At 37.8% G+C, this 22,389-nt stretch overlaps 1 protein-coding gene across 1 annotated transcript in view; it reads left to right on the forward strand.

Annotated features, from left to right (window-relative positions):
* LOC122808363 (unconventional myosin-Ie-like) overlaps nucleotides 1-22,389 on the forward strand; it is a gene marked incomplete in the record, with an annotated part of 1,223,059 nt that overhangs the window by 939,361 nt on the left and 261,309 nt on the right. The window contains 1 exon segment of the mRNA XM_044079330.1: nucleotides 5,486-5,643. Within this exon segment, the coding sequence (XP_043935265.1) occupies nucleotides 5,486-5,643 (158 nt within the window).

Consider the following 22,389-nt stretch of genomic DNA (forward strand, 5'->3'; position numbering starts at 1 on the left):
ACTATTATTTATGTTAGTGGTTTAGTGGCTTTCATTCAAAAGAGCAACCCCCCCAAAGTCTTTGACTTATTAGGCGGGTGTGTAGTAATTTAAAACAATGTGGTAAATTCTTTGTTACAGAAAACAAAAGTGTGTTATGGTGGTAGTCGACCAGAGTTTGGGTGACCATTGTTGATAGTGCAGTCCTCAGGTGCTTTGCTGGAAAGAGATAGACATGTTAGTCTTGCATACATACTTCTCTACCTTTTTTAACCAGTGTTGCACATTATAGGGACACTATGTAAGAGAAAGAGTTGTAAACCTCAAGCATCATATTCTCCTGGTTGTTTGGTCAACATCATCCTGAAAGTAGATACTGAGTGTTATAATCTTACCTCTTTTTGAATGAAAGAAGCAGAGGTTAATGAGATTCTTGTAAGAAGATGTAACTGGTGAAACCAAAAGTAAAACCATCATCAGCTTTAATAGGACAAATGACAAATACAAAACACAACTGACTTAGCGCTTTCACCCAACTAGGGCATCTCTGTCAGAGTCAGTTGGCAAAATTTTTAACAGTCCTAAATAAATGTAATTCAAACATCTTTCAACAAATGAGCATCAATATAGTGCATTTGCTGTAATGATCTCTAGAATTAACTCTTAACGTTACAGCACAATTTTTAGTAATCAAACAAAACTTTGCTTCTCATTCAATCCAAATGTTAACTAATGACTTGTTAACAAAAACATTTACCCTACAAATTCCATCTGTGTATTTCTTTTTGAGAAAAAAAACATCATGACCAAAATTAGTCAAATACTTGAAGCTTTGTGTTTTAATATACATGCCAAAGATAGTGTCATTGATGCCAGGTCTTGTACTGGCATCTAATCTAATCTGCCATAGGCATTCTATGACTTCAAGTATGTTTTTGTAATCACCCCCCAAATCTTTTGTGTGAATTCTATCGATGCCAAAAAATATAACTTTTTTTAAAATTCATACAGTCCTTACTGTGCATGTACAAGGAATTAGTTGACTTTTTATTTTTTATGTCCCTGGTGTGTTCCAATATTCTTTGTTTTAATTTCCTTGTGGTTGTGGTCATACCAACGTAAAATGCTGGACATGACAAACAAGTGACCACATATATCACCATGTTCGTGTTACAATTACAGTAATCTGGACACACCAGTGACCTTTTGTAATTACCAACTTGTACATATGGATCATCATTGGTATGTTTACATGCCTTACATTTTCCACATTTGGCCATCCTTGCAGGCCTTTGTCCAACAGGTTTAGGGATTCTCTGTAGAAATTCCTTAATATTTGTACCCCTACTATTACTGAATTTTGGACCTTCTCCTATAGTTTCTAGTATATCTGTGGGGAATATGTTATACCATCCCATTTCAATGATTTCCTTCACTTTACCAGACATGGTGTTGTACTGCAGCACCATCCCTGCCTGAGTGTCAGTATGCTTGTGATGTTTTTCAACTATTTTTTCTGTATCTCTTTGTTTGTCTGTTCAAATGGGTTTAAAGTCTATTCCCCTTCTTTGGACATGTCTTTCTTGGTTGATGTTAATAAGTCCATAGGGTAACCTCTTTCCGTAAACAAATCAATTAGTATGTCAACTTCTTTTAAAAATATAATATCATCACTTATTATATGGGATGACCTGATCATCTGCCCCTTTATTATGTTTTTCTTGCTGTAATGTGGATGGCAACTCTCATAATGTAGGAAAGTATTACTATATCTCTTTTTCCTGAATAAACTTGATTGTATCTTCCCGTTACTTGTATATAGATGTAAGTCCAGAAAATCAATTGAACTCTTGCCCACTTTACTGGTGAATCTCAAAAAAGTTGTGGTTTGATTTAAGTATGTTATATATTCATCTAACTCTTCTCGAGAGCCCTTCCAAAGAAATAATATGTCATCCAAAAATCTTAAATAAATAATCATTGTGGATGCATAAATAGATGACAAAACATATTGATCCTCCCATTCAGCTAGTACCAAATTGGAAAATAATGGAGCACATCTAGCTCCCATTGCAACTCCTGTAGACTGTTTATAGTATTCACCCTCAAAGTGAATGTAGTTGTTTTCCAAAACAATTTGCATTAAATCTACCAATAAACTTCTTTTAACTTCGTGGATACGACTATATTTTTCCAGGCTTTTGGAAAACCATTCCAAACCTATATCCTGGGGTATTACTGAGAATAAGTTGACAATGTCAACTGTGACGAACCAAAATTCACCCAGTTTAGAACTTAACAGGGTCCTAAAGCAATCTAGACAATGCCACGAGTCCTTTAGGATAGGTGGTATGTAGTTAAGGATGTTTTTGCAAAAGTTGATGTATGATGCTAAAGGTTCCGTTTTTGATCCTCTAGCTGCCAATATATAGGTCTAAAGGGAGGGTTGCTAGTATCTTTATGTATCTTGGGAATACCAAATATGCTGGACATAACTGAGTGTTCTACTGTCAAGTAGTTGTATTCATCCTGATTATTCCCTCACACAGGAAATCATAAATTTGCCAATCAATCTTGGTATATGCCCTCTGAACATCAAATTTAGAAACTAGAGCATAAGTGTCAGTGTCCTGCAATATTTTCTGCATATTCCATGAGTACTCTGTATTTAACATTATAACTACCCCCTCCCCCCCTTGTCAGGCTTTATAACCCTGTATTGTCTACTTGTTGACAATTCCTTCAGACAAAATTCTTCAGCAGGTGTCAATTTTTTGTAACTACATGGTTTTGTTTCAACCATTCTTCTTATCTGAGAGGTACATAGGCGTTCAAAGGCTAGTATCAAAGTTTTTTTTTGGCGGAATAAATAAACTGCTCCACTTGACTGTGTTAATCCACCTCTCCCTTTCAATGGTGGGTTTATTCATAAAGTATAAATTGAAATTAAGTTGTCTCGTATACAATTTTAGATTGATAATAAGCTTGCTTATATCATGTTTAAAATTAGGTACAAATGAGAATCCTTTTTTCATCAAACTTAATGGCTACTAGAGATATTCAGATCTGAATAGTTATAAATGTTGAAAGACCCATCACCTACGATAATTGGACCTTCGTTGTTGTCAAGATTTGTATCTGGACTAAGGGGCATAACAGGTGATGAGATTCTACCTGAGCACAGAGGATTAGGCATATATATAGTGGAGAATGAAGATGGTAATAATAGTTATAACAATAATAATTATAACAATAATACCCATTTGTTAACCAGGTAGGTGCACTAGATACACAGTTCCTTTTCAGGGGTGACCTGTGACAAGTGTTTAGATGACTTTGTCAGGGTTACACAGTAGGCAAATTATGACTGAAAGAATCAAATCCTGTACCACACAAACTACAGCTCACAAACGTAACCTTCTGAGCCAGCTACCAGAATTAGGTGATGTGTTCAATTGACCTTTAGTTTTGATATGTCCTTCTCCAGCAACATCTTAGCAGCTGTACCAAATTAATCAAGCAAGTAGTGATCAAAACCTTTTACTTGCTGGAGTGTTTCCCCTAAATAGTGAATGAAAGTTAAAAGTGATTTGATGATCATCTGTTTATCAGGCTCAGTTATTTTGGTGTCATTGAAAAGTGCAAAAGCTGCACAGTGGGTGCCCATGAGTTTAACAGGGTTGGTTCATACATATATATATATATATATATATATATATATATATATATATATATATATATATATGGATGGATCTAGGCTGATTCACTGAAAGCTAATTTCGCTGAATCTCATTTCACTGAAAGTAAGTACTGTAGGGCAGATAAAACATATATGCCCTTCTCCCCACTGTGGTGCAACCCTGGAGTTAGTATATATAGTAAGGGGGGTGGGGGGCAAAGCCCCCCCACCTACTTCACTATTATGTTTAGTAATCTCATTTCACTAAATAAAACCAAAAGTAGGTTGGGGCCTACACCCCCCCAATGTGGGATGCTGTCCCCCACACACCCCCTAACTATATATACTAACTCCAGGGTCACACTACAGTGGGAAGAAGGGCATATATGTTTTATTTGCCCAACACTACTTTCTTTCAGTGAAATGAGATTCAGCGAAATGAGCTTTCAGTGAATCAACCTAGATCCATATATATATATATATATATATATATATATATATATATATATATACATATATGGGTGCCGGGCTCTGGATCGAGCAGACAGTGCCCCGACATCATCCAGTAGAGCAACACCATTTGGTCAACACAAAGAGGTGGTCAACAGGTTTGTGAGATCAATATTCTGCAAGTAGGGGAATATTTCTTTCCCCTGGAGATTGTGCAATCTCTGAGTTAGTGTACAGAATTAGCAGGGGTGCAGGGGGCACAAATTCTTGCCGTTGGTTTGCTCTGCAGTGGTGTAATCCATGGACCGTGCACAGAATGTCTCAATATTGGTGACTTTGTCATTATAATGTTGATCCACTGGGTATCGGGACACTGTCCATTCAATCCGGTGTCCTACATAAATACACACGCGCAGTTGTAGTTATCCATATCCAGATTTTTCAGTTCCGTATCTGTTCACCACTGGCTGGAGCCTACCTTAGGTGAGCAAATGGTGCAAGGCTGCTGCCAGGCATGAAAAGGGAATAAATCCATTGTAAGGGCATACACTTTTACACTCAGACCTCACACCTTTGACTAACATAACTTATTTTAATACATCTGCCATTTTGTGTATGGAATGTGGAAGGAGATTAGAGACCCTGACAAAAACCCATACAAACATTAGGAGAACATGCAAACACCCCAGAGAAGACAGTCCTGCTGAGAACCAACTGTTTTGAGGTAACAGTGCTAACTGCTGTATCACCATGTTAGTCTGGTGTTTGTATTTGTATGCATGTGTGTACTCACACACACACAAGTATACAGAGACACCTATATATATAGCTTTGTGTTTCTATCGGGGGGGGTGCACGCTGTCATTTATGTAAAGTATACAAATTTGTGTATGTAGTACAGTTATGCTTTTAAATGAATGCTATTTGCAAATACAGTTTGTAGGTACATGTACAGAAGACATGTGTTGAAAATGTTTATGCAGATGCTTATTTTATACTTAGGTGCTGTTTTCCCTGAAAACTCTTGCATCTTTCCTCTGCTTGAATGCTGGCGTAGTTCACTGTAGTATACAACTTATGAAAATCAGAAATTAGAAAACAAGTACCTTGTTGTCTTTTTACTTCAAACCCTTCATCATTGATTTGACAAATACTTTAAGGGTAGCATAGCAGTAAAACACTGTCTGTCTCAGACTGGTACAGTAACATTTTCAACTATTGCAGCACACAGCCATTTTTATAAATAAGCAATTTCTGGGATAAGGTGGGAGTGGGTGATTTGAATATCATCATAATGAAGTTTGGTATAACTTTAAAACCTTGAAAATATTGGTGCAGCATTTAAATGTGATGTCACTGTTTTCTTCATACTTTCAGGCTGGAATTCAAAGTGAAGAAGGATGGCTGGGGTCCGTGGGGAGCAGCAGGATCACGGCAGATTCAGTTCCAGTTAGGTTCTGGGGATGAAGCAATCAAGAAACCTACTGGCAAGGTACTCAATGTTTACATTGGAGCAGGTCTGGCCAAGAACTCCCGTAAGTACTCTGTTTTTATTTAATTATGTTTTTTCTTCCCTTTGGCTTGGTCAAACTGTCCTTTTAATTTTTTTCTTATCAATCACTTATCCAAGACAGTAATTATGGAGTATAGGACAGCTTAGCATGAAGGCTGCATGTAAGGTAATTATGGAGTATAGGATAGCTTAGCATGAAGGCTGCATGTAAGGGGAGCCTGTACTGTAGCAAGGAGTTTTCATTTAGCATTTTTTTCTTCCTCCTCAGAAGCTGGTCTTCGCAGTGATGATGATATTATGGGAGCATCAATTACAGTGTTATGGTTCCTGTTTTTACTTTTTCCCTAATTATTGAACTAACTTTGCAAGAATACAGCAGAATTACAAGGAACACTATGCAAGTATGCTAACAGTTAGGTACATCTGTAGTTTTCTTTTATATGATGACATATCTCTCAATAACTAATTAAGGTGCATTTCTTTATCTACACTTCTAAGATCAGAAACAAGAGTTATATCTCAAAAAAAACTAAAGAACTATCACCTGATTTCATTGAAACTGGTTTCAGGGCTTAACTCATTAATATCTGTTGGCAGTTAATAAGATATAAATAAAATTGTCCAGCAGGAACAGGACCCGTAACTCAATCCACAGCCAAGAGTATGAATATAATGAAAATTTTAATTGCAATCCACAAACATAAAAAAACAAGTGCTTTCACTCGGTCACTACCGAGCTTTTTCAAGGTACAAACAGCTCGGTAGTGACCGAGTGAAAGCGCTTGGTTTTTTACGTTTGTGGATTGCAATTAAAATTTTCATTATATTCATACTCTTGGCTGTGGATTGAGTTCCGGGTCCTGCTCCTGCTGGACAATTTTATTTTTATTCTTGGTTTGGTTCGTTTTTTTCTGTTCCTAGTTAATAAGATATCACATTTTTTGACTGTTGGCAGGCTGAAAAACAGTTGCTTAGAGCTCAGAATAAAAAGAAAAATGAAATGTGACAAAATCTTTACAACCAAGCAAGAAAAGCAGCTTTTTGCATTTATTTTTTTGCTTTTAAATAATTTTCTCACATGTAAAATGGTTAATTGCAGCACTTAGTACCCCAAATGCAGTACTGCATTACTTTGCAGCAGAACAAGAGCACTGTGTGTGATATGACTTTCAAGTTCTGTAGGCTTGAGGGAGACGAGGCAGCCTACACAACTGGTGCTGCAGACATTGTTTATCGAGCCCAGATAGTAAGAAAAGCTGAGAATGGAGGAAGTATAGATGGAAATGTCTACAGTTAGGAAGAGGTAGTGACATGGGGCAGGAAGTGAAAAAAATCAGTATTGCATCCCCTTAGAATGACACCAGTGTGTTGACATAGAAGAGAACTTTAATAATAGGAGACTACATCAAAATGGGAAGAGGGTGTCTAGGCAAATAAGAAGGCAGCAGATTTCACTGCAAGTGGTTTCAAAGCTTAACCCACTAACACCTGCTGGCAGTAACTTAGTAGAGTATTACATTCCTGATCACTGTAGTTGCCTAGAACTCAGAGTAAAAAAGAAAAATTAAAAGTGAGAAAATCTTTTCAACTGAGCAGGTAAAGCAACTTTTTGGCTTTTTGTTTTGTTTCTGAGATATCATGGAGCTCTCAGAATCTGTGTCCCAGGCTGGTATTAGCCTAGCATTGATCAGCATTTTACCTTCTCCAAGGATGATGCCACAATACAAACAGAAAATGACTGTCTTTAATAATTGGCTTAATTTCTGGTGTCTTTATAAGGGAGTGTAGTACTTGTTAGCATGGAAGGAGATGGTCAGCAGACCACTCTGCTTTTGCAAGGATGATCTGCACATCTCCCCTCTAGTCTTTCAAATATTAGCTAAAACATTGTCCTCCCCCATAGTGCCATTTTTTAGGCAATGCCAAACTGAAAGTACTTCCAACTTAGCTAATCAAAACCAAGAAAATCTAAAGGCATTACTGCTCAGTGCTAGAAGTCTAAACAAAAAACTACTCCCTACAAGCTCTCCTCACCCTAGAAATGCTGATGTCTGTGCAGTCACTGAGACATGGTTTAAAGCCATGGAGAGAACACTGGCAGTGAAATTCTGTAATTCCTTTAACACATTTAGACCTACTACTACAGAGACAAGGACTAAAGGTGGAGGTGTTCCGATTTACATCAAAAATAAATATCTCAAAGATGTTCAAACAGGACAATTCATGTTCAAATCACCATAGGCAAAATCCCATACCACTTCCTTGCAAGTCATATGTCCCCCTCTATGACCTAAGAAACCCCTAATGTGCATTTAAACTTATTGGAAATGCTCACCATCCAACCCAATACTATATTCTTGTTCAACTTTAATTACCCCTCTATTAACTGGGAGTCATATACGACACCAAACATACAGGCACAGAGATTTCCGTTTTTTTGTAAACACAAACTCTCTGGACCAGATTGTCAGTGTGCTGAACAGTGGTGTAAACATACTGAATCTGGTCCTCGTTGATATAGGAGAGTGCTGTACAGCTCCTAATGTAGTGCTTTCTATGATAAGGTCAGACCACAAAATAGTCTCCTTTGAAGTAAAACTAAAGCCCAGAACCCCAGCTAACCTTGGAATGCTCAAGAACTACTCCAAGGCTAATGTTCTATTACTAAATGATAACCTAGTAAAATTTCAAGACCCTATAAACCCTGTGAACACTGCTGCCTTTGTGGAACTTTTCACAGAAACCCTATACAAGCATGTTAATAGCTACATAGAGGCAGCTGTACCTGCCAGGAAGAAGTACAGAACTAACTCAAAAAACAAGCCACCCTGGTGGAATCACATCATCAATAAGATGTATAACAGAAGGATGAAAATCATGGCAAAGATTAAGAGGTGTAGCACCCAGTAGGATAAAAGCAGTCTCAAACTAAACAAACAACTCGGGCAAAACAAAGTCTAACAAAGCCAAATTTTAGGTAAATTTGGCTTCTTAGGCCAAGGACAACCACAACACATTTCTGTAGCTGTGTCTGCAGCCTCAAAGGCAATGTGCAATTGTGTCCAGAGCTCGTTTCTAATAGAGCCACCTATACTGAGCCAGAAGATATAGTAAACCTACTGGCATACAAATTCAACTCTAACTTTACCCCTCTCTCCCGATGAACCTCCACTCAGGAAATACCATCATATATAACTCTCTCTACTATCACTAGTGAACAGGTCTTTAATGCTCTCTCTAAGGCCAAGATCACTGCACTGATGGGCACAGACAGTATCAAAGGATGCCTTCTGAATAGCATGAAATGTGATGCATCAGGCCTTCTGGAATTGCTATTTAGCTGTAATCTCCAAACGGACTTTGTACCTCACAAATGGAAAATGGCAACAGTCATCCTTCTGCGTAAAGGTGGGCCATCTACAGATCCTGGAAATTGCAGACTCATAAGTCTAAATAGTCTCATATGCAAAGCCATGGAAAGAATTATTATGGAAATGATCAGTAATAACATAGAAAATGTCCAAACACCGACCCCAACCCATTTTGGTGCTGTTAAGAACAGGTCATGTTTACTTAACCTGGTGGATTTCTTTGAGAATGTCACCAAAACAATGGATGAGGGCAGAATGGTTCACACTGCCTACCTTGACCTGGCCAAGGCATTTGACATAGTACCCCACTCAGGCATTGTTGACAAGCTCAAGAGGTTAGGTATAAAACCTTATGTCATCCAGTAGATGCCCAGGTAGTTCACAGACAGGACCCAGAACATTAGAACTGGGGGGTCCACCTCTACAAAAATGCCAGTCACAAGTGGATTCCCTCAGGGATCAGTCCTTGGGATTGCTTCTGATCCTTTCTGTCATTTAATTTGTCTGAAGTTAAGGCCAATGTCAAGGGCCTCTGGCAGACTAAATTTGCAGATGATTGCAAATTAAGAGCTGTCATAGAATTCCTCCCGCCAGTAATGTTCTTCAGGAAGAGCTGACACAGACAAATAACTTGTGTCAGAACTATGGACTAATTCTAAATGCCAGTAAATGTGTAATAATATCCTTTGGGAAGTCATCCACCCCTGATAACTATCACATTGATAAAGCAACACTAAGAGTCGACCAAGTAGTCAGGGAGATGAGGACACACACAGACAGTAATCTAGCCTTTGACCATCACGTGTCTACAGTAGTGAAAAAATCATTCTATGTTGTTCAACTTATAAACAAAGGTATGACATCTAGGTCCAAGGAGGTCATTTTTTCCACTGTAATCGGCATTCATCAGACCTATCATTGAATACAGTGACCCCTTTGGTATGTACCTAACCAGACATATCTAACAACTGGAACATCCACAGAGGTTCCTCACTAAAAGAATATAGGGCATAAGTAACATGTCCTGTGCAGACTGCCTCAAGTCTTGGTTCCCTGTATTCTGTCTCCTACAGGCTGTTGGAGAGCTATACCTGGCATACAGGGCATTGTCATACCCCATCATGATGGACCTCCTGTATATCCACAAAACAAACAGCACCAGAATTACCCATTTTAAAGACTTAAACATTGCCTGTGATATAAATAGGATTTGCTGGAGACAGTTATGTATCTCGGAGACTACCCTTTCTTTGAGACAGGCTGCCCATCTATGTGAAGCAGAATTCCTCCCTAACCTATTTCAAGTGTAACTTGGACAATTGGATAGGAAAAAGGGAATTCATCCTTGGTTTGGTACCTATGTCTCTGCTTACATTTATCAAGGGTACCAGAACTTGTCAGAGATTTGGGATGCATGGCTAGGCTTAAAAAGTCCCTTGTGGTCTCACCTATGAACCTGTAAATAATTTTCTCATATTTAGCACACTTAATTGTGAGTTGAATACTGCAAATTCAGTACTGCATTGCTTTATAGCAGAACAAAAACACTGTGTGTAATCTGCCTTTCAGGATTTATGGGCTTGTATGGGACAAGGCAGCCCACACAACTAATGTTGCAATTGTAATTTAGAACATGAGTTCTCTAGGCTTTAGTGAGTTATTTGGTAAGGCATCAGTGGAGGTTACCAAAGCGATCACCAAGGGAGAGAGGTAGAAACACTGTGTTGCAAAGAGGCAGCAGTGACCTGTTGAGAAAAGCAGCAGAAGTGTCATCAAACATTCAAACATGGCCATGGAGGTGACAGAGATATGTCTGACAGAGGCTTTGGAGGTAGCACTCTGAGAAGTGTTACCTTTCCCAACAGCCAGCATGCACAGAGAAAAGAGGACTGGTGAGTATAGTAAATGGCTTTGACAATGCGCAAGAGAGAACAGCTTGAGGCTTAGTAGAAGGATGGGAAAGCTGATAGTAGAGGTAGAAAGGAGGGATGAGGAGGAAGAGGAGACATGGAATGAGGAAGCAACAGAAAGACAACAGAGATGTTGAGGGCATCAGAGGCAAAAGTTTAAAGGTAGTTAGTAAAGTATCAAGAAAGGAAGTAAGGATTTTCTAAGTTTATGTAGCAGAAAAAGTGAGAGCCAGACCTGCCCAGGATCAACAAAGATAGAGGGAGGTCCCATAAATCCCATTAGAAATAGAGCAATTGAATTAATCATTTGTTTCACTATTGACAACAGAGAGTGAGAGGAGGAGGTCAAGCTGGGAGGGAGGCAGGGTAAATGGGAAGAGCAGTGAATAGACACCAGGACAGAACATGAGGTTGATAACTTAGTACTAGGCTAAGTGTCCTTGTCAGGCATTTTAAGCCTAGCCAATTACCCCATGTGAGAATCAAACCCTGCACCTTGTGTCTGTAAGATAAACACCTTAACCATTATGCCAACCTGCCAAGGAGAGGAAAATGTCTATCCTTAGTGAGGATAAAAGCACAAGAACAAGACTGGCTACCTACTGTAGCCCTCATAAGTCTGGTGATTGTGCTGACAAACCCTTGACAGACATCTTGTACAGTTCATTGTTTAGTGCAGAACTGCCAGAAAACTGGAACTCAGCAAGTGTGGTACCTTTGTACAAAGGTGAGGGCAGGAAAAATTCAAGGAGCTACATGTCTGTTAGTTTAACAACAGTGACAGGGAAAGTTATGGAGTAAACTCTGAGGAGAATACTAGTAGCATGTTTAAGAGACAGCAATTCCCAAGACAGCAACCAGCATGAATTCACAACCAGAAAGAGCTGTCAGTCAAACCAGGTCCAGTTTTATGTCTGGGTTGTATGTTAACTTAACAAGGGGACATTGGACTACCAATAGATTTAGTCTACCTTAACTTCACCAAGCCCTTGATTTAGCCTGATAGAGGAGGCTAAAAAGAGAACTGGTAACCAGATGACTGCATGGTTAAATGGTAGAATGCAAAAGGCTGAGGTCAGTAGAACATCAGTAGTTTGGAAAGTGGCTTAGTGGAGTATCACAAAGTTTTGTTGCAAGTCCACTACTCTTTACTACATTTGTCTGAGTTATATCAGAAGAAATAGAGAGTAAGATCAACATATTTGTTTACCGATGACACAAAAATAAGTGCAGCAGTGGAGAATGGGGGTTGATGAAGAAGTGGGCAGAAAGATGGCAGCTGAGGTTCATTACAAACAAATGCAAAATATTGTACTTAGGCCTCAACAACCCATGTAAACTATCAGATGGGGCGAGTGGAAATGATAGCAGTATGGAAGAAAAGGGATCTGAAGGTATTGATCACAACTGGACTTTGTTTTGGAAAAACTGATACTGCATCAGCATCAGCAGCTGACATAGCCTGCAAAAATGTCAAGGAAAACTCTGGGCCAGTAGAGCAAGTGGTGTGACCGAAGATGATGAAGCTCATTACCTCAAAAGAGCATATTGAAACTGTAATCAAAGAAGCTAACTGTATATTAGGTAATATTCATAGAATCAAATCTTCTAATCCTGGAGAGACATGAATTATGCCAGTTTTGTATCTCCCAAAACACATTTCCTGTAATGTTGTTATGGGTAACCTTTCCAACTTCCTCATGGACAAACTTAGCTGCACTTACAATAAAATTGCAAAGTTCACTGTCAGTTTTTGCAACATGTTCCTGTCACTGTAATGTCCTAAATAAATGTAATTGGATATTTTAGTTAAAAAATTCTATTGTAATTGTCTTGCCTTCATGCAACTACATTATGATAAAATTGGGTTTTTGTAACCACTTACCCCAAAAACTATATTCATCTTGACATATTTCTTTTTATACATCTTGAAATAGTTTTGCTATACTCCTGATTATTGACACTGTATAACATTGTATTGCTACTTAATGTCTTGTAATGATCCTGTAACATTGCTGTTTTAATGCTAATTTATAATGAAAATTGTTAAATATGTTGGAGCTTTTCTCCCTGGGCCTCTGCTGAAAAAGGGCTCTTCAGCTTAGGTGGGCAATCCCGGTCAACAAATGTAAAATAAATAAATTAATAATAAAAATGTTTTACAATCGACTTGTATTCATTATCAGGCTGTTGTGGTGGGAAAATGTCTTCACTTGTCTGATGTCTTATCCAGGCATAAGACTAATAGCTTAAGTCTGAAAGCCAAAAACTCCTATACATCCCAGAAATAATCAAGGAAGTAGCTGATAAATCTCTACATTCATGGTGTCCATCTACCTGGATCAACTTTCCATTATCTGCTAGAGCAAAGGAAAGTCTAACAAAGTCCGTGTATTTTCTAACAAAAAGGAATGTCATTACCTGCAGCTGACCATTAAACCATGGTTGGTGGGATAACCAATAAACCCTGGAAGCAAAATAAGTAATATGTATACAGACATTTTTAAAATTAGTGGGACATTAGAGGAATGCATTAAATCCACTACAAAAAGTACAGGAAACTGAGTAAACCCTGACATGGCATGCAAACAAGTTTGCTCAAGTTCAGAATGATGAACTGGAACTGAAAGAAAAAAATAGAATATGAAAGCACCCAGGAAGAAATAACAATGATGGTAGCAGAGTTGGAGGATCATTTTAGAATGGACAACCTGAGATTTATTGCTATTCCTGAAAAAGTGGAGGGAACAGAGTGTAAAAATATATGCAGCAGTATGTACTTTGCTGAACTGGTATCCTAGTGTAAGATGTGTAATCGACTATGTGCATAGAATCTTCATCCCTAGTTCTTTGCTGAAAAAATGGCTCGCGCTGTACATGTCAAATTTCAATCCTACCAGTAGAAAGAACAAATATTTTTCTGCTTTGGAAGAAGGTAGTAGCATTAAAAATAAAAAAAAAATGACAGGATCTTTGTTGATGTTTATTGTGCTGTTACCAGGGAGAACAAAAACAAATGCATCCCAGCCATTAAAAAAATGTAAGCAACTTTGTCTTAAATTTAGACTATTGCATCCAGCAGTCTTCCATGTGTTTCATGCAGTAGATGCAAGGCCTTGTCTCTCACTGGAACCCACCAGTGAAGATTTTCAGAAATTGCATGGCAGGTGATTGCTAGTAAAACCAAAGGGTCTGTATCAGTTCATCGAACGTTCATTTCTGCGAACCTTCATTCATTGATCCTAATACAGAGAATGTTCACTTCAGGAAACGACTTACCCATGGAAAGAAACAAGTTACCCAGTATTCCGACTGTCCCAGAAAGCACAGTATTTCAACCCCCCCCCCCAAAAAAAAAACTATATATACCAATTCTGAGATCACACTACAGTGGGGAAAAGGACAAATTTGTTATGATGGCCAACTCGTTCCTTTCCCTGGGTAAGTTGTTCATTGAAGTAAACATTCGCTGATGTGAATGTTCACTGTGTTAGAGTTGATGCATGAAGGTTCGAGGAAATGAACCTTCAACAAAGTGATATACACCTGAAACAGAGATATGCAGAAGCATATGAAATGGCTCACAGACACCTCTAGGGAAAACGTTGCAGCACCAGTCCTTGGCTATATCATTACAGGAAGACTAGAACTGGCATTTTTATTGGGGCTTACAGTGAGTCATTACTGAGTAAAGGACATAACAGACCAGTAGATACTTTTAAGTGTTACTATGTTTTTAGTGCCATTTTAGATATGCAAGTTTAAAATACTGGCTCATATAGTACGTGGGATATTTTGTCTTGTCACCAGATGGGTGCTTCTGCTTCATTTAACATAAAATACGGAATGAACTAAGTAAACCTCAGGTTCAGTGAAAGTGTCAGAATGAGGGGTGACCATGGTTATTACATGACAAAATTGCTGATTACCAGAATGCCTGATTAAAGTCTCTCTGGTATGAGAGTACCTGATAATGAGTTTTCCTTGAGATCAGATCTAACAGAGGACATTATAACATAAAAGATTGTGAGAAAGGCGATACAGTGCTTAAGAAGTTACATATGGTTGATGCAGAGAAGTAGATGGATTACATAAAATCTATATATTTTGGTAGTTTGTCATTATTCCTGAATGTGTGTCTCTATGGTATACACTCGCATCTCCTTGACATTATAACACCATAGACTTAAACTAGAAGAGGGGTCCTTAAAGGAGGAGGTGGAGGTTACAGGAAAGACTAGTTCCTTGGCTTGTCCAGGAATTCTTTGGTCAACAACAGACATGATATTGTTGAAGATCCCCTAGCAAAAAATGTGCACATCTTTAGAAGCATTTATTTAGCACCATTCAAGCTAGCTTAATTTTGGATTAAAGAGGAATTGTAGGCAATAAGAAGTGAGGCTCAGTATTTTGCTGGTCACTATTTTCACTATTTGACTATAGAATAGGAATCCATAGAAAAATATCCGTAAATTACAAAGCTCAAAGAGTGGCTATATAGACTGTACAAAAATACTAAAATTGCAAGTGAAGGTTTACCTAGTGATATTATGGAATTGGCAGAAAGTACAAATTTAGTACCATGAATAACTTTCACTTGGTTTTCCAGGTCTCTTGGGTAAAGAAGGAATGCAAGGTACTCTTAGTGGTAGTCCTGCCATCATAATGATGAGTTTGAAAGTGAATTTGACTGCAGCCAGATTGGAGTATTTATTCCAAAAAGGAAGAATGTAGTGATGAAATTCATATTCTTTGTGTGTGTGTTGGTTGTTTTAAAATTGGAAGGGGACTTGAGATGGTTTATAAGACATGCTGTTCTAGCAGCAGCACAAGTGGGTAAAGGTACAAGGAAAATGACTGCATCAGTGTCAGAAAAAGAGAAGGAAAGCTAATAAAAAAGAGGAAGGTAGAGTTATAGTTGCAACTTTAAAGGACAACCCAAAGGGGGAAGTATCTGAATAAGAATAAGCACACTTGCTATATTGACTTGGAATGTAAAAGACCTACCATGCAAAAAGAAAGTATTTTAGCACCCATGTCCCTCATGGATAGGGGCAAAAAGTAAATGGTCCAGTATATCCTTGTTCTGTCCTCCTCTGGGTTATTCAAATGCATAATATAAGGGCCAAAGTCTATCATGGGAGTGTAAGGCTAGGCTTTTTAAAGATCTTCACAAATCAATAGCGTAGTAAGTACCTATATTAGTACCTATAAACATATAAAGTAGAGAAAATTCTAACATACATATATAAGGTTGAGGCTCATATAGGTATGCTTCAGGAGCCACATGTGGATGAAGGAAAACACAAGGATTTTATTGATAAAAGTAGGTTGATGGAGAAAGCTGCACAATTAAGGGTAAAAAAGAAGAGGGACTGTTAATCTCATACTTTTGGAGTTGCTGTATAGTATCTGCCCTTTTATGTCTTTGTTTATCACTAACATCAAAAATGTAATACTTTTGAATATTCCCCTACTCCAGGTTGCAGCAGTCTCAGAGTTAGTATATCTCCTTTCCTCCATTGCACCTTTCTTTGCATATTGGGTTGGGGTGTCACTTCAACAGTGACAGTCATGTGAAGCAAGGTACACAATATCTGGTGCAAGCCCTGTCTCAGTTGCTCTTTCATATCACACACACGTGCAGAAACTCACCTACGGATAATTTGGAGTATCCAGTCCACCTACTGCATGTCTTTGGAATGTGTCAGGAAACCAAAGCACCCAGAGAAAACCCACACAAACACAGGGAGAGAGCACACACTCCACACACACAAGTGGTTGTGAGCTAGCAATGTTATTCTCTGCATCACTGTGTCACTGAGAGTTAGTATATCTACATCTGTATTTGTATTTATCTATGTATATAATACCTTGCAGGAGAGTTGGTGCCCAGCTCCCACAACATGGGGTGCTTTACATAGCATTACTGCAATTTCAGTGTTGGTTGTCATGAATCCTCATCACACTATCCTGTCTGATTTTCTGAGACTCACATTTTCTGGTCTCAAATATTGTATCGCACACACCTTCTCAGGTTTGTTTACAAAATATAATGTGTCTTGCTGTAGTAAACTCCTGTCCGTGTTGTGCACACTTCATCTGTGTTTTGACTAGTGAGCTCTTTTAAGACGTCCTTTGTCATTTTGTCATATCAGTCAGTTGCTATGCATTTTATTTATGCAGCTTTTATAAGTAGATGATTTTTGATATTTTATTAGCTTTTTTGTTTTATTTATTGTATTCTGAATTCTTCTGCTAGGGTCCCACCCCACATAAATGGGCTCTGCCCAGCAGAACTAGCCTGGTCAACAAAATGTAAATAAAATAAAAATGTTACAACTTCAAGGCAGTCTACTACTACTCCATGTTTCTGGATTTTGCTTGTTGTTCAATTGTTTTCCTTTACTCAGATGCCTTTATAAAGTAAAATTGAATCAGTTGCTTGTGTAACTACAGTTATAATTAATTTAAATTTCTGCTTTAATTACTATGATTAGTTGTGCCTGCGTCATTAATAGAACAATGTGTTTTCATTTAAGTGGATATAAAAAGTGTACACAGCCCTGTTAAAATGCCAGGTTTTTGTGATATAAAAATGAGACTACAATAAATCATTTCAAAACGTTTCCCATCTTTAATATGACCTATAGCCTGTACAATTCAATTGAAAAACAAATCTGTTAGGGGAAAAAATATAAAAAATAAAAAACATACAGTAAGCTGGTTGCATAAGTGTGCACACCCTTAAACTTATACTTTGTTGAAGCACCTTTTGATTTAATTACAACATTCATTCTTCTTGGGTAGGAGTCTATCAGCATGGCACATCTTGACTTGGCGATATTTGCCCACTTTTCCTTGCAAAAGTGCTCCAAATCTGTCAGATTGTGAGGGCATCTTTTGTGCACGGCCCTCTTCAGGTCATCCCACAGATTTTCTATTGGATTTAGGTCTGGGCTCTGGCTGGGCATTCCAAAACTTAAATTTTCTTCTGGTGAAGCCATTCTTTTGTTGATTTGGATGTGTGCTTGGGCTCATTGTTCTGTTGAAAAGTGAAATTCCTCTTCATCTTCAGCTTTCTAGTAGACGCCTGAAGGTTTTGGGCCAAAAGTGGCTGGTATTTGGAACTGTTCATAATTCCCTCCACCTTGACTAAAGCCCCAGTTCCAGCTGAAGAAAAGCAACCCCAAAGCATGATACTTCCACCACCATGCTTCACCATGGGAATGGTATTCTTTTGGTGATGCAAAGTGTTGTTTTTGCACCAAATCTACCTTTTGGAATTGTGGCCAAAAAGTTCAACCCTGGCCTCATCAAACCATAACACATTTTCCCACATGCTTTTGGGAGGCGATGTATTGTTCTGCAAATTTTAGCCAGGCCTGGATGTTTTTCTGTGTAAGAAAAGGCTTCTGTCTTGCAACCCTACCCCATAGCCCAGACATATGGAGAGTATGGGAGTTTGTTGTCACATGTAGTACACAACCAGTACTTGCCAGAAATTCCTGTAGCTTCTTCAGTGTTGCTGTAGGTCTCTTGGCAGCCTCCCTGACCAGTTTTCATCTTTTCATCAGTTTTGGAGGGACGTCCAGTTCTTTGCAATGTCACTGTTGTCCCATATTTTCTTCACTTTTTGATGACTGTCTTCATTGTGTTCCTTGGTATATCCAGTGCTGTGGAAATTTTTTTGTACCCTTCTCCTGACTGATACCTTTCAACAATCAGATCCCTTTGATGCTTTGTAAGCTCTCTGCGAACCATGGTGTTTGCTGTCGCAGGCAACTGAGTAAATGTCAGGAAAATCCTACTAGAACAGCTGAACATTGTTTGGGTTTAATCAGAGTCCCTTTACTTGATGGCAGGTGTGTACCCAAGAAGACCGAATGCTGTAATTAAATCAAAAGGTGCTTCAACAAAGTATTAGTTTAAGGGTGTGCACACTTACGCAACCAGCCTATTGTTTGTTATTTTTTATATTTATTTCCCTAACAGATTTGTTTGTTTTTCAAGTGAATTGTACAGGTTATAGGTCACATTAAAGGTGGTAAACGTTTTGAAATGATTTATTGTGGTCTCACTTTTTATATCACAAAAACCTGGCATTTTAACAGGGGTGTGTACACTTTTTATATCCACTGTGTGTAAGCATTTTTAAAGGACAGCAATATGGTAAATGCAGCATTCCTCATGCACACCATGCTGGGACTGAATGGAATTTCATGATACTTTCAATAGAAATTTTGTCTTCCTTGCTGTTGCATCACTTGCCTTATCATACAAAAGGGATTTTGTCTTTCTTGCTGTTGCATCACTCCTATCATACAAAATGAGTTTTGTCTTTGCTCTTGCACCACTTGCCTGTCATACCTAAAACTGTTTTACTAAGGAAAACAAACACAACAAGGTATCTGTAACTCTTTTTTGTTATTTCACACCAGCTGAGGTTATAGCATTATCCAAGCTCAATTCACAACTCATTGACTCTGTGCTATCATTTAAAGCTACATGCTTTCCCTTTCCTGGGGCCATAAATATGTTGAACCTTTTATAGTCTGAAGGTGAGTAAACCTGATAACCACTGAGATCAACTTCACTAATTAACAGAGCTTTGCAAGTCAGGAAATATAACACACTGGCTGACTCAGGGAAGGAAGGTAGGACTTGAAACAAAAAATTGTCACTTTTTGGGAAGGCCAAGTTATCTCACTTATTTCTTTTTCCTTTTGCAAAAACTTTTCATAGATGGTTACACATATATGTAGGAAATGTTTATGTTTGTAGGAACCAGTGCAAAAAAGTCACAGACATTTTTACTGAGGATTCTTCTACTTAGCAGTATGTCTCACTACTGCCACTCTAAACAAATGGGATTGTGACCTGACAACAAAGCAGGGCATTGTAATCTCGTCCGGTGTTCCCTCACAGTGCATTATGGGCAAGAAGTAACTTTCCAGGAAAGTAAGATCACATCTACATATCTGCCTTCATGAGGGCATATTCAGGGTTAGAAAAGAAAATAAAATTAGGAATAAGTAGATTTATTTATTATTTATTAGTTCTGCTTGGGATGATAGAATTACAGCTGGTATAATACATCCACAAAACGTGTCTGGTTTATCTCATTTTCCTACAGGCTTTTATTCCATCCCTTTCTCAAATGTTCCCAATATATTTAAAGAAGTTATTGTTTGTAAACCCAGCTATGCAAAATTTTTCATCTCTGATCACCTCTGCTTTTTCCTTGTCTCCCCAAGACACTTAAGACATTTTTAGCAGAAGCATATCAAAAGTATATAGCTTTAAATAGCTATCCCCATTGCATTAGAAAGTGTATAAAACTGTGACTGGTGAATACAGGTACTAACAGACTTTATAAAAACATCATAAGGATCTTACCACAAGTGGGCGCTATTCCTTTCAGTCTTAGCCAGGCATCTTGGCACACACAATCATGATTTACTTACCTCTCTATTGAAAACCAAGCATCTTCTACTTTATTATTCTACAGTTCTAAAATAGATTGTATATGGAATTCTGCCAGTACATGTAATTGCTGTGTGCACTTTGATTTGTAAAATAGTATATTTTGTTGCTGCACACTATGGGAAGACTTTAGCTTTCCTTCTACAATAAGGTGTTCAGCTACAAAATGCAGGCAAGACTGATATTATACTGTAATATATTTCAATGCAGCATAATGCTGAAGTTGACCACACAGCGTTTTATTTTAATTTTTTTCATTTTACAACTTAAAAGTAGTAGGCAGAAATTTTACTGCATATTTACAGAGAACTTGGATGTTTGAGAGGCTAAGAAACAAAACATCCAAATTCTGTAATGTCATCACATCACCCATAAATAGACATAATACAAACCAACCATAATGTGCTAAATGCATTCCGTTTCACTTTCACCTTGTAGGTAATGTCATGTATCTATTGAGTTTATCCCTAGGCTGAGACTGAAATAGGTCCAATGCGAAATTCAGCATAAGATAAATTATATCCAAAGTCCTCACAAGTCCCTTTGAAATGATTTCTAACTGCCCTAATAACTCTTTGCTTTTATGTATTTCCCATTTCTTAAAGACCTCCTTTTTAAATAAATATGTAGGAAAATGTCAGTGCTTTTATTTTAGTTTAGTTTATTACAGCTTTATATTAACTATTTAACTGCTATTTTAGGGGAATTGTAGGTGCATGCCAAATGAGGTGTCTTTTGTTTGAAAATACCCCCTTCACTATCACAAATATTCCATTATTGTCCTTTTTTCCTCTTCTATCATATTTAGGGCACATATTCTACCAACCATACCATTTGCTCATCCAGTACACTACTATTAAAAGGTGACTTTCTGTTCTTTAACCAGGTATCAAAAACCTGGAACACCATACCCCAATACATAAACACTACTACCTGAACCACTAGATTCAAACTTCTGCTCAAGGAACACCTATACAACAAGCAGCTGTGGTCCTACTCTGCCCCTGGATAATTTAGGACTTGCCCCCATCCTAGCCACTCTCTTTCCTCTGATCCGTGGATACAGGCTATCTTCTCACTACAGTCTACCAATACCCTTATCTAACTTTCTATTACTCCTAACAACATTTTAAATTAAAATTATGTTTTTCTCCCTCAAATTGACTACTTGAAACCATGCCTATAATGTACTGCAATTGTTAATCACTATTGTATCATTCAGTGATATGTAAAACTTATCATGCTGTACAAACCTATGTATAATTATGTATAATACTTATGTTGCTTTTCAAATCCATCTATATGCGCAACACCTATAATGCTCTACTAATCTATGTCTTTTTTTAACCAAATATACTGTATAGAGTTTTTCTCACCGGGCCTCTGCTGAAAATGGGGTACTAGCCCAGTTGGACCTTCCCGGTAAACAAATGTAAAATAAATAAATAAATAAATCTTCCTATCAATATTGTAACAAATATTTCCTTTGTACTTGCTATTTTGCTGAATATCTGCACTAAAATCCTGTCAAACCTTCATATTAAATTCTATCCAAAGCACACCTCCTACAACATGACAATTTATGCCCTACATTTTTTTGATATATAGTTCAGTTCTGTTTGCTTTTTCTGTGCCTGTAAGGTCATTTATATTCCATGTTAAAACTGTCAAAGCAGCCATTCTGTTTAATATTGTAGTCGTTTATAATGAATGCATGTTAATTCAGGTGTATATATTATTCATACTAATATCTTGTTTTCTAATAATTGACCAACATGACTTTTATGTAATTGCAATCTGACACATTTGTTTGAGCTCATGTCACATCTTTGAAACAGATCAATTCACTATACCATTTCCAATGACCCTTGGGAAAAAAAAAGAATAAAACTATATGCATCCTCAGCTTCTTCATCGTAGCTGCCTAAAGCCGAGGCATATTTTGTCAGTACTTACACATTGCTTCTTTAATTGTGGTGCGTTTCCCCTCCCAAATATAGG

The sequence above is a fragment of the Protopterus annectens genome, chromosome 8.part0 (genome assembly GCF_019279795.1).
Source record: "Protopterus annectens isolate FY-2018-M chromosome 8.part0, PAN1.0, whole genome shotgun sequence".
NCBI classification, from domain to species: Eukaryota; Metazoa; Chordata; order Ceratodontiformes; family Protopteridae; genus Protopterus; species Protopterus annectens.